Source organism: Oncorhynchus tshawytscha, linkage group LG02 (genome assembly GCF_018296145.1).
Source record: "Oncorhynchus tshawytscha isolate Ot180627B linkage group LG02, Otsh_v2.0, whole genome shotgun sequence".
In the NCBI taxonomy this organism is placed as follows: domain Eukaryota; kingdom Metazoa; phylum Chordata; class Actinopteri; order Salmoniformes; family Salmonidae; genus Oncorhynchus; species Oncorhynchus tshawytscha.
Genome location: NC_056430.1, coordinates 44,644,496 through 44,655,999, shown reverse-complemented (window position 1 = coordinate 44,655,999; position 11,504 = coordinate 44,644,496). Strand labels below are relative to the sequence as shown.

The 11,504-nt window shown below is 43.2% G+C and overlaps 1 protein-coding gene across 2 annotated transcripts; it reads right to left on the bottom strand.

Annotated features, from left to right (window-relative positions):
• Nucleotides 1-1,300: 1,300 nt before the first annotated feature.
• On the bottom strand, nucleotides 1,301-11,328 carry LOC112244888 (bombesin receptor-activated protein C6orf89 homolog). 2 transcript variants are annotated; one of them, XM_024412749.2, is made up of 8 exons: nucleotides 11,174-11,328; nucleotides 10,184-10,552; nucleotides 9,565-9,730; nucleotides 9,282-9,448; nucleotides 8,785-8,933; nucleotides 8,307-8,442; nucleotides 4,574-4,697; nucleotides 1,301-4,388 (listed from the first exon to the last, which is right to left on the bottom strand). In XM_024412749.2, the coding sequence occupies exons 2-8, from the start codon at nucleotides 10,370-10,372 to the stop codon at nucleotides 4,306-4,308; spliced, it is 1,014 nt and encodes a 337-aa protein (XP_024268517.1). In that variant the 5' UTR covers nucleotides 10,373-10,552; nucleotides 11,174-11,328; the 3' UTR covers nucleotides 1,301-4,305. The 2 variants fall into 2 exon arrangements, with proteins under 2 accessions (XP_024268517.1, XP_024268518.1); XM_024412750.2 differs by having other exon boundaries at nucleotides 9,300-9,448.
• Nucleotides 11,329-11,504: the final 176 nt, after the last annotated feature.

Here is an 11,504-nt window from a genome sequence, read left to right as displayed (position 1 = left end):
AGTTATGAGGCTTGCATCTGCATGTGGGATAAAATGTCTAACGAAGTATAAGAATACTTTTGAAAAGATAATGTGATTTCGTCTTCTAAAATGAAAATCTTTGTTTTTGGTAACTTGTGCCCAGTCAGTAGCCACGCCCAAGTGAATAGACATTGGTTGGATATGATGAACCAACCCCTTTTCCACTCTAGAATATAAGCTCCTGTGATGAAAAGTCACCTCATTTCCAAATACCGTGAGGTCCTCATGTTTAAAAAGGGCTAATTGTAATTTGCTATCTACAGGCCAGAACATGTGAGAGCTTGCTCCACACTTGAAATGGTATGAACTCTGAACTATTGATCACTCAAGAAGTGAGTCCTAGATTACAGCCTAACAGACTGCAGCTGGAAAGGTAGCAAATCTAGTAAGAACATTGACCCAGAAGAATCAACAAAGGACAATGGCGACATCAACTGGGCAAACCAAAGCCTCACACCAGCTCAACTATCGAAGTCAGCTTCACATAAATACAATGCATTACCTTTCTCCGAACGAGCGATCATTAGTGGCATAGGTATTTGTGAGAATAGCTTCCCATGTCCGATAGTGACCCATTCCTTAGTCTTCCTTCTGAACCTCCCCTTTATTATCTTTGAATCTATCGTGTTATAACCAAACTGTTTTTGTTTAGTCCACTAAGGGATGGTATTTACTGTATAATGTTATTATGTATTGTATATTCTGTAATTGTTTAATTAGTTAGTAAATAAATAATTGCGCAAATGTGGATGGATGATTCATAGTAAAGGCTGGGTTCGTAGATAACCAAGAATTTTACAACTTTCAGATGAGACTGATATTATGTAAATAATTAATGACTGATTGACTGCTATTGATATAAAAGATCATGTATTTAAAAAAATGATTTAACCTTTATTTAACTAGGCAAGTCAGTTAAGAACAAATTCTTATTTACAATGATGGCCTAGGAACAGTGGGTTAACAGCCTTGTTCAGGGGCAGAACGACAGATTTTTACCTTGTCAGCTCAGGGATTTGATCTAGCAACCTTTTGGTTACTGGCCCAACACTCTTAACCACTTGGCTACCTGCCACTATTTAAGAATGGATTTGGGAGATAGCCACTATATAAACAAACTCTTCCGTGGTGCCCCAGGTTATTAACGAGTGGCTTAATTCAATCACAATCGATTTGATAATAGCTTGGCATCACATTAAAGAAGCCAGAGACGACACAGGAGTGCATGAAATCAAACTATTTGATATAATGCTCTCTGATTTTAAGATCGAACATGGAAATGATTGCACATTTTATAACATGATTTAAAGGGATGTCAAAAATACAATAGTCAAACTAAAGTGTTGATTTCCATGACACCTATTAAGCACACACAACCAAAACAAGTGTCCAATTCTTGGCTCACATTGCAATTTGATCATACAAAACTATTGTTCAAAGCCAATAAGAAAAGGTTGAATTGCCGCTTTCACCAAAGTAATCACATTTAAAGCCAGTGATATACATTGCCCCGTTTTCAAAACAAAGAACCCACAGTGGACTGCTTGAAGGACACCAAATTAAGTAGCCTTGAGCTTGCTAACAGAAAAATAAAATATAACAGGGAGAATATTAGCTACAGATAGTATGTCAGATAATGTGATATAACCTATTATAAAAGTCTCTGGTTACTGGACCCCAAAAATATTTGGTTATATCACATTATCTGGCATACAATCTGTAGCTAGGATAATATAGGCAATGACATACAGTGCACTATAAGAAAGGCGTGATATGAAAAAGGCAAGCTTGAACTCAAGGGAAATGTGTCAGGTTTAGGAGGGAGGTGATATTGGTTGATCAAAGCCGAGGGCCTTGAACCACAACTATATTTTGAGTGTCAAAGATGATGTAATGGTAAAGATATCTCACCCACCCAACTGGGTTTCAGACAGGAGAGAGAGAAACCGAGAGCCACTTTGTGTGGATTCTAATTTATATCCACCCAGAGAACTTTGATGGGTGGATATAAATGGCATGTTATGGAAGGGTCCAGAAACTTTTTTGCTATTTCACTTGTTTTTGAGAAACTTACCCCAGAAACTTACCCCTTTAGATGTACACATGAAATTGTCTCAGCAACTTGATATTATATTTTGGATAGGTTCCTCAAAAACAAGTGAAATCACAAAGAAAAATGTCTGGACCCTTCTAACATGCCATTTAAATATTTTTTTAAAGATTTGGTAAAAAAATAAAATAATCAAACTTCTTCAATAGACTATTTTTGGCACTATCCTCAGAGTTCATACAAAAAGAGGGAATTAGACATGTGTACTACCAAAATAACAGATGCATTCATAGTATGTATTATGCAATATGGCAGTAGTACATGCCAATACATCCAGTCATGAAGAGATGAACAATAACAACCACTTAATAGCTTAGGTTCCAGTACATGGACATCATTTGAACTTGAAACAATAAATAATGATAAAAGAAGGCAGCTCCAACAGGGAAGCTGAAAAACAGATTCATTTAAAATGTTAAAATATAGCTTAACAATAAGGCCATAATGTGACAATGGTGAATTCTGAGAGATTAAAACTCTATAAGCACTATATTGACAATAGAACCGGATCAAATCTCCGAACATCGATAGTCCATGTCTCTATTCACATAATAATAAGGAATTCCCCTCAACCATGCCCACAAATTGGGGAAAACAAAACTTATTTCCCATTGACCCCCAGTGTAAAAGAGCCAACTTTGTTATCAATTTTTTGGTAAACAGAAATAACAAAACATGGAGAAAATCTGCTGTGTTGTTCAATGTACATGTAACCAGGTCAAAAATCACGACCAGCGGTTCCAAATGCTCCCACACAAAGGAAATGGAGCCTGCGAGAAGCGCCCTGTGGCTTCAGGCTTTTCTCGGCGTGGGAGATGCGGGGACCTGGTGTCTAAGTAGGCTAAAAGGTAGCTGTGTGTGGAAAACATTTAATCATAGGCAAGACATTTAACTTGTTTAGTATAGTCCGTTTGTAACGTCACTCACTACTTTTGTTTGTTTTGTGTTGTTTGTCTTGGCTAGCTTAATGTTCCGGTCGGTAGCCGGTAGCACTCACTCAGCTGCTAGCACCATCATGTAAAGGCGCATGAGGGAAGCCCTAGAATATTTGTTTTTTTCTAAGTAGTGAGAAGGCAAGCAATGTTGAAACAACAAGAAAATTGCATCTTAAAAATGTTTTGGCTGTGAACCAACGGGGTAACCTAGGTAACTACAGGCTGTTTTCCCCATAAGCGGTAGGGCCGCAACGTTTTATCTAATACTGATTGGGACTATAGCGTTAGTGACAAAACATCAAACACTGTGACATCACTAAAACAAACTCTGGCTTGTTAGTGCTCACGCGGGAGACTGGATGACAGGGGAAAAAGCAGTGACAAAACAAAAACAGTTAGTGAAAAGAACCTTAAGAAATAGCATTTCAGTCTTTCTGAAATTATGGCACAAGCACTTATCATCAACTATATATTAAATACAATATCTGCACTTTCAGTAATCAAATGCAATTCCCTAAACTGACAAATCAATGTCATACATCCTCCTAACCAACTGTCATTGTTACACTAGCAGCGACATGTTGAACTTAGGTGATGAATACGGTCCGGTATAAGAGTGAGTAGATGAAGGGAGGGCAGCGCCACAAAACTGTCCCATTTTTCCTGTTGTGGCGGTGTGATTTGATCACAACTAAAAAACATAACCAAAACAATCTTGAACATTCCAACTGAACAAAACAGAGGCAACACCTTCTGATGTTCCAAAAAATTAAATCAGTCACTCTCTCCATTTTTCCTCTGAGGCAAACGGTCCGAGTTTGAGAACATTCCAGCCTCTTCCTCATCGAGACACACACCTCCAAGCCTGAGAGTGGTCGCTCCCTGCTTACAACCATCCAGTTGTCTTAGATCTGCGAAGGGATATCAACAAAGAGGCACAAGTAGGGGCTAGAGAGGAGTTTGGTATTAGGCCAGAGAAGGGTAGGGGAGATGAGAGGTGTTCAGATTTCTTCAGTCTATATTGTGCCTGTGGTGAGTGTGCTTTCCCATACCTAGAGGAGGGCGGGACTAGCCTGCAAGGGACGGTTAAAAGGTCCAATCACACTCGGACTCTACAGGAAGTGATATTCTCAGCCAGTATGCAGATGTCAAGACCGGAATGGAGTTAAGAGTTCTGTATGACAGAACCCTTCACTCTCTCCCTCCGTCTTCCTCCCATTCGGTTGTTCCTCTCCTCCCTCAGAAAGTGGAGCCGTCACAAACTATGTTTTGGTCTCGGCCGGGGAACAGCTCCATCTGCCAGTAAAGCGGGTCAGCGTACACTGGCAGGGTCAAAGCACAAAGGTCCCAATGAGGTCAAACTAAATGCAAATTTGTATAGGTCTAAATCAGGCTTTGGTTACTGCCTAGCACAAAGACAATTCAAATAATTAACTAATAATGGTTACAGTATACTTACAATATTACAGTATACTTGTGTGTGTGTGTGTGTGTGTGTTCTTCTCACCCATATCTCCAGGTCCCAGCCAGAGGTTGAAGGAGCTGCAGTGTTTCTGACAGTGGTGGACCGGGAGCACTCTAACTGTGGGCAGGCCCTCTCCTACCACCAGCCAGCCCAGCACTCGCACCCCCTGAAACACACACGCACAATACCACTGTAACAGCACACAGCTGAATCAAGACAAACACCATAACAACAAACATACAGTGCCTTCGGAAAGCATTCAGACCCCTTGACTTTTTCAACATTTTGTTACAGCCTAATTCTAAAATGTATTTGCTAATAAAAACAAAACCTGAAATATCACATTTACATAACTATTCAGACTTTGTTGAAGCAGTTTTGGCAGCCATTACAGAATTGAGTCTTCTTGGGTATGATGCTACAAGCTTGGCACACCTGTATTTGGGGAGTTCTCCCATTCTTCTCTGCAGATCCTCTCAAGCTCTGTCAGGTTAGATGGGGAACGTTGCTGCACAGCTATTCAGGTTCCTCCAGAGATGTTCGATCGGGTTCAAGTCCGGGCTCTGGCTGGGCCACTCAAGGACATTCAGAGACTTGTCCCGAATCCACTCCTGCGTTGTGTGTGCTTAGGGTCGTTGTCCTGTTGGAAGTTAAACCTTCCTCCCAGTCTGAGGTCCTGAGCAGGTTTTCATCAAGGAGCTCTCTGTACTTTGCTCTGTTCATCTTTGCCTTGATCCTGACAAGTCTCCCAGTCCCTGTTTCTGAAAAACATCACCACATGATTCTGCCACCACCATGCTTCACCGTAGGGATGGTGCCATGTTTCCGCCAGACGTGATGCTTGGCATTCAGGCCAAATAGTTCAATCTTGGTTTAATCAGACCAGAGAATCTTGTTCCTTATGGTGAGAGTCTTTAGGTACTTTTGGGCAAACTCCAACTGGGCTGTCATGGGTCTTTTACTGAGGAGTGGCTTCCATCCGGCCACTCTACAATAAAGGCCTGATTGGTGGAGTGCTGCAGAGATGGGAGAACCTTCCAGAAGGACAACCATCTCCACAGAGGAACTCTGGAGCTTTGTCAGTGGCCATCTGGTTCTTGATCACCTTCCTGACAAAAGCCCCCCCCACCACCACCACCACCACCACCACCACCTTAATTTAACCAGGTAGGCTAGAACAAGTTCTCATTTGCCACTGCGACCTGGCCAAAATAAAGCATAGCAATTCGACACATACAACAACAGAGATACACATGGAATAAACAAAACAGATGGGCTATGAACAGGTGCAGTGATCTGTGAGCTGCTCTGACAGCTGGTGCTTAAAGCTAGTGAGGGCAATATGAGTCTCCAGCTTCAGAGATTTTTGCAGTTCGTTCCAGTCATTGGCGGCAGAGAATTGGAAGGAAAGACGACCAAAGGAGGAATTGGCTTTGGGGGGTGACCAGTGAGATATACCTGCTGGAGCACGTGCTACGAGTGGGTGCTGCTATGGTGACCAGTGAGCTGAGATAAGGTGGGGCTTTACCTAGCAGAGACTTGAAGATAAGCTGTAGCCAGTGGGTTTGGTGACGAGTATGAGGCGAGGGCAAACCAACGAGAGCGAACAGGTCGCAATGGTGGGTAGTGTATGGGGCTTTGGAGACAAAACGGATGGCACTGTGATAGACTGCATCCAGTTTGTTGAGTAGAGTGTTGGAGGCTATTTTATAGATGACATCACTGAAGTCAAGGATCGGTAGGATGGTCAGTTTTACGAGGGTATGTTTGGCAGCATGAATGAAGGATGCTTTGTTGCGATATAGGAAGCCAATTCTAGATTTAATTTTGGATTGGAGATGCTTAATGTGAGTCTGGAAGGAGAGTTCACAGTCTAACCAGACACCTAGGTATTTGGAGTTGTCCACGTATTCTAAGTCAGAGCCGTCCAGAGTAGTGATGTTGGACGGGCGAACAGGTGCGGGCAGGGATTGGTTGAATAGCATGCATTTAGTTTTACTTGCGTTTAAGAGCAGTTGGAGGCCACGGAAGGAGAGTTGTATGGCATTGAAGCTCATCTGAAGGTTAGTTAACACAGTGTCTAAAGAGGGGCCAGAAGTATACAGAATGGTGTCTCATCTGCGTAGAGGTGTATCAGAGAATCACCAGCAGCAAGAGCAACATCATTGATGTATACAGAGAAGAGACTCGACCCGAGGATTGAACCCTGTGGCACCCCCATAAAGACTGCCAGAGGTCCAGACAAAAGGCCCTCCGATTTGACTCTATCAGAGAAGTAGTTGGTAAACCAGGCGAAGCAATCATTTGAGAAACCAAGGCTGTCGAGTCTTCCAATAAGAATGTGGTGATTGACAGAGTCGAAAGCCTTGGCCAGGTCGATGAATACGGCTGCACAGTAATGTCTCTTATCGATGGCGGTTATGATGTCGTGTAGGACCTTGAGCATGGCTGAGGTGCACCCATGGCCAGCTCTAAAACCAGATTGCATAGTGGAGAAGGTACGGTGGGATTCGAAATGGTCGGTAATCTGTTTGTTAACTTGGCTTTCGAATACCTTAGAAAGACATGGTATGATAGATATATGTCTATAGCAGTTTGGGTTTAGAGTGTGAAGAGGGGGTTGACTGCGGCAGCTTTCCAATCTTTGGGAATCTCAGACGATACAAAAGAGGTTGAACAGGCTAGTAATAGGGGTTGCAACAATTTCGGAAGATCATTTTAGAAAGAGAGGGTCCAGATTGTCTAGCCCGGCTGATTTGTAGGGGTCCAGATTCTGCAGCTCTTTCAGAACATCAGCTATCTGGATTTGGGTAAAGGAGAAATGGTGGGGGCTTTGGCGGGTTGCTGAGGAGGGTGCCGGGCAGTTGACCGGGGTTGGGGTAGCCAGCTGGAAAGCATGGCCAGCCGTAGAGAAATGCTTATTGAAATTCCCAATTATAGTGGATTTATCAGTGGTGAGTGTTTCCTAGCCTCATAGCAGTGGGCAGTTGGGAGGAGGTGCTCTTATCCTCCATGGACTTTAGTGTCCTAGAACTTTTTTGAGTTGGTACTACAGGATGCAAATTTCTAGCCTTAGCTTTCCTAACTGCCTGTGTATATTTGTTCCTAACTTCCCTGAAAAGTTGCATATCACGGGGGCTATTCGATGCTAATGCAGAATGCCACAGGATGTTTTTGTGTTGGTCAAGGGCAGACAGGTCTGGAGTGAACCAAGGACTATATCTAGTCCACACTCCGATTACTCAGTTTGGCCTGGCGGCCAGCTCTAGGAGTCTTGGTGGTTTCAAACTTCCCCAGATCTGTGCCTTCAAACAATCCTGTCTCGAAGTCCTACGCACCATTTTTTTGACCTTGTGGCTTGATTTTTGCTCTGACATGCACTGTCAACTGTTGGACCTTATATAGACAGGTGTGTGCCTTTCCATGTCCAATCAATTGAATTTACCACAGGTGGACTCCAAGTTGTAGAAACATCAAGGATGATCAATGGGAACAGGATGCACCGGAGCTCAATTTCGAGCCTCATAGTAAAGGGTCTAGTGTAAATAAGGTAACTGTTTATTTTTATTTTTTATAAATTTGCAAAAAATCTAAAAACCTGTATTCGCTTTGACATTATGGGGTATTGTGTGTACATTGCTGAGGATTTTTATTTATTTTAATTTTTAATCCATTTTAGTATAACAAAATGTGGAAAAAGTCAAAGGGTCTGAATACTTTCCCGAAGGCACCGTACATGCTTGTCTATTTGGACTTCGTTAGAGGCCAGACTCACTCTGCTCTGAGAGTTGGCACTATGCGTGACCAGGCAACGCTGCAATGTTGTTCCGGCGCTGTCCAGTAGGGGACATAGCTCAGCCTTGGGGAACAGCCACCTTAACACCTTCTCTCTGGCCACAGATGTAAACCTCCTAGAGAAAGAAGGGGAGGACACTGACAAATGCATCCTTATTTTCTTCCTTCCTTGAGACCTGTTTACTAAATCATATGCATTTGTGGGTGTGGTTGGGTTTCTCTGTGTGTGCATGTGCATATCTGCACGCAAGTGTGTGTGTTTGTATCTATATCACATTTTATTTGTCACATGCGCCGAATACAACAGGCCTTACAGTGAAATGCTTACTCACAAGCCCTTAACCAACAATGCAGTTAAGACAAATACCTACAAAAATAAAAAAATTAAAGTAACAAATAATTAAAGAGCAGCATATATGCGTTAGTGTGTGCATCTATATGTGTAAGTGTGTGTGTACCAGAGCAGGGTGAAGTTTGCTGGGCCCTGTGGAAAACCCTCGTCATGTGACAGTAAGTTGTCTTTCTCCACTAGTATACTCATGGAGCCGGAGTGCGCGGAGTAGAGCTCCTCTAGCTGCTGCCTCTGCATGCACAGATACTCCCCACCCTGCATAAAGACAGGGAACATACGTCGGGCACAGGGCAGAAAAGACTGCCGATGTTAGCTAAATGAACTAGCACAATATGTATATGCTGTATGCTGTGATGGACCTGTAAACAATAAGCAGACTGGACACTCACTTTCAGGTACATTGTTGTTTTTCCAGTCTAACTAAGATTTTCAGTCTAGCAAAAACATTTCCTTTCAGTGATATTGTTGTTTTCCTGTTGAACTAAAATGTATATTTGAGTAAATTTGTATGGTGTTAGTGTTTCAAGTTTTATTAGCCATACAGTATGTACGGGACACGCATGGTATACATCGTCCAACGAAATGCTTACTTGAAATTCTTACTTGCAGTGGTGGTCGTACCTTAAGCAGCACAGGTTGTGGCCCCCTGCGCATGGCTGCAGACTCTCTGAGGGTCTCGGGGACCTCCAGCACAGAGGAGACCTCTGCACAGCCAGAACAGTTAACCAGGCCCTGCCGCAGAGCCCCCACACTCCACCACTCATGGAAACCTACAGGAGAGAGACAGTCCGGAAGCTGTTATTACACACACACTGGCTAGGAACAAAGATCCATCTATAGTGAACAACTAGTGTCTAAAATAGGTATTTTCCCTCAGTAGCTGTACCTTGCAGGTTGTACTTCTTGGCGATGGGCAGAGCTAGTAGTCTGACGTGGCTGAGGGGGGAGGACCAGTTGTGTCCCCCCGTGTACCTCACACCTAGCTGGGGCTGAGTCTGGGGGTAGGTGAAGGCCAGCACCACCACCAACAGAAAGCCTACCGCTACCACAAACTACAGTAAGGAGATGAGGACAAGTGAGAGGATGGTTGATCAATGCAGAGATTGACATGAAGGGTTGCCTAATTACCGGGGCAAGTGACCCGAGTAGACCTGCAAATTGAGCCTGCTCTGAGGTTTCCACCTTGGGCAGGTGAGTTTTGGACTGAAAACCAAAATGCAAAGAATTCCAGTAGTCTGGTCTTGCTGGGTCCTCCCGTGTGTAGGTGAATAGCCACTTTACATTTTCAGGCAAGTGATCATAATCTTCCGGCAACCAAAAAAATGCTCCTGACTTGCCCAATGGGCGAGTGCCTTTCAAACCTTAATGTCAATCCCTGCAGTGTGCTTTTGATATGTTGACTGGCATATGATTAGCTGATGGACATCGAAAGTCCCATTGCTTGATATATGATCTGTGGCCACCACGTGTGTGTGTGTGTGTGTGTGTGTGTGTGCACATCTTACCTTGATAGTGGCTCGAAGGATAGGGAATTGTGGCGGGTCTCTTCGAGGCTCGTTGGTCTCCAGGACTTGTTTGATAAACTTCTCGATCTCCCTCTCTGACATGCCATAGCGATACCCCGACTGGCGGAGAATATCGATGCTCTCTGACAGCTTGTCGTAGATGCAAGGCTCACTCAGCGCGGTGCCCATGACAAACGTGGTCCAAATGAATCTAGTCAACAGTTATTTTAGAAGGGACAGTGCCTCTAGTCTTCGGTTTGTTGCTGTGTAACTCATATTCCCTCGGAGGTTGGGAAAAACAGCACTTCCAAAGCCCCAGACAGAAGTTACACAAACAATCCAGATGATATAGCGGAACTTGGCCTTGGACTGTGGTCAAAAACATACACCTTGTCAATGTCAACACAAGCATTCAGAGGCCCACATGAACTGTAAGCAACAACAACAAAAAATGGTCGACGCGTTCTGTACATTTGTAGTTTTATGTTAAGGACATGTCTCTGCCTGCTTACATGTTGTCCCAACGTTTTCAACCTCTCAATTGTTTGTTGATATTATTGTCACTTGCACATAAATTGAACCTTTAAACTAGGCAAGTCAGTTAAGAACACATTCTTATTTACAATGACGGCCTACCCTGGCCAAACCCTAACGCCGCAGGGCCAATTGTGCGCCACCCTATGGGAATACCAATCACGGCCGCTAGTGATACAGCCAGGAATCGACCCAGGGTCTGTAGTGACGCTTCTAACACTGAGATGCAGTGCCTTAGACCGCTGCGCCACTCGGGAGCCCCAGTGAATCCAGAAATGAGTGTCAGTTGCAGCAGTGGGGTGAAGAAATAAAGCTAGCTAAGTGGCTAGGGTCAGATATTTACGAAAATGAGTCTCTGCTAGGGTTACTAGCTAGCTAACTTAGCTACTAACAGGTGTAGCTATATTTTATAAGATCAAGTAAACATCATTTGTCAAACAGTGACCACAAACTCACCGTAATTCACGGTTAATGTGCAATTACAGATCCACTATGTCTTGCTCATATTTAGCTTCGTGTCGACCAAACAACCTTTCCCCACTTTTCTTGGTTGCTTGAGAATTTGCGATGTCACTTGACTTCCCTGTTTTACAGATTCAAGTTGAGAGTGTCAACATCAGATTCGAGTAGCAAAACTCAAGATTGATGTTTAAATATAATATAATTAGTAAAATTGTATGGATTAAACCTAACGTATATTCTTACTCTTGTTTGTCTTGTATTGGCAGTATTTGTTTTGCATGTATAAAATAATTAAATAGACGAATCTGCCTGGCCACAAAATGTT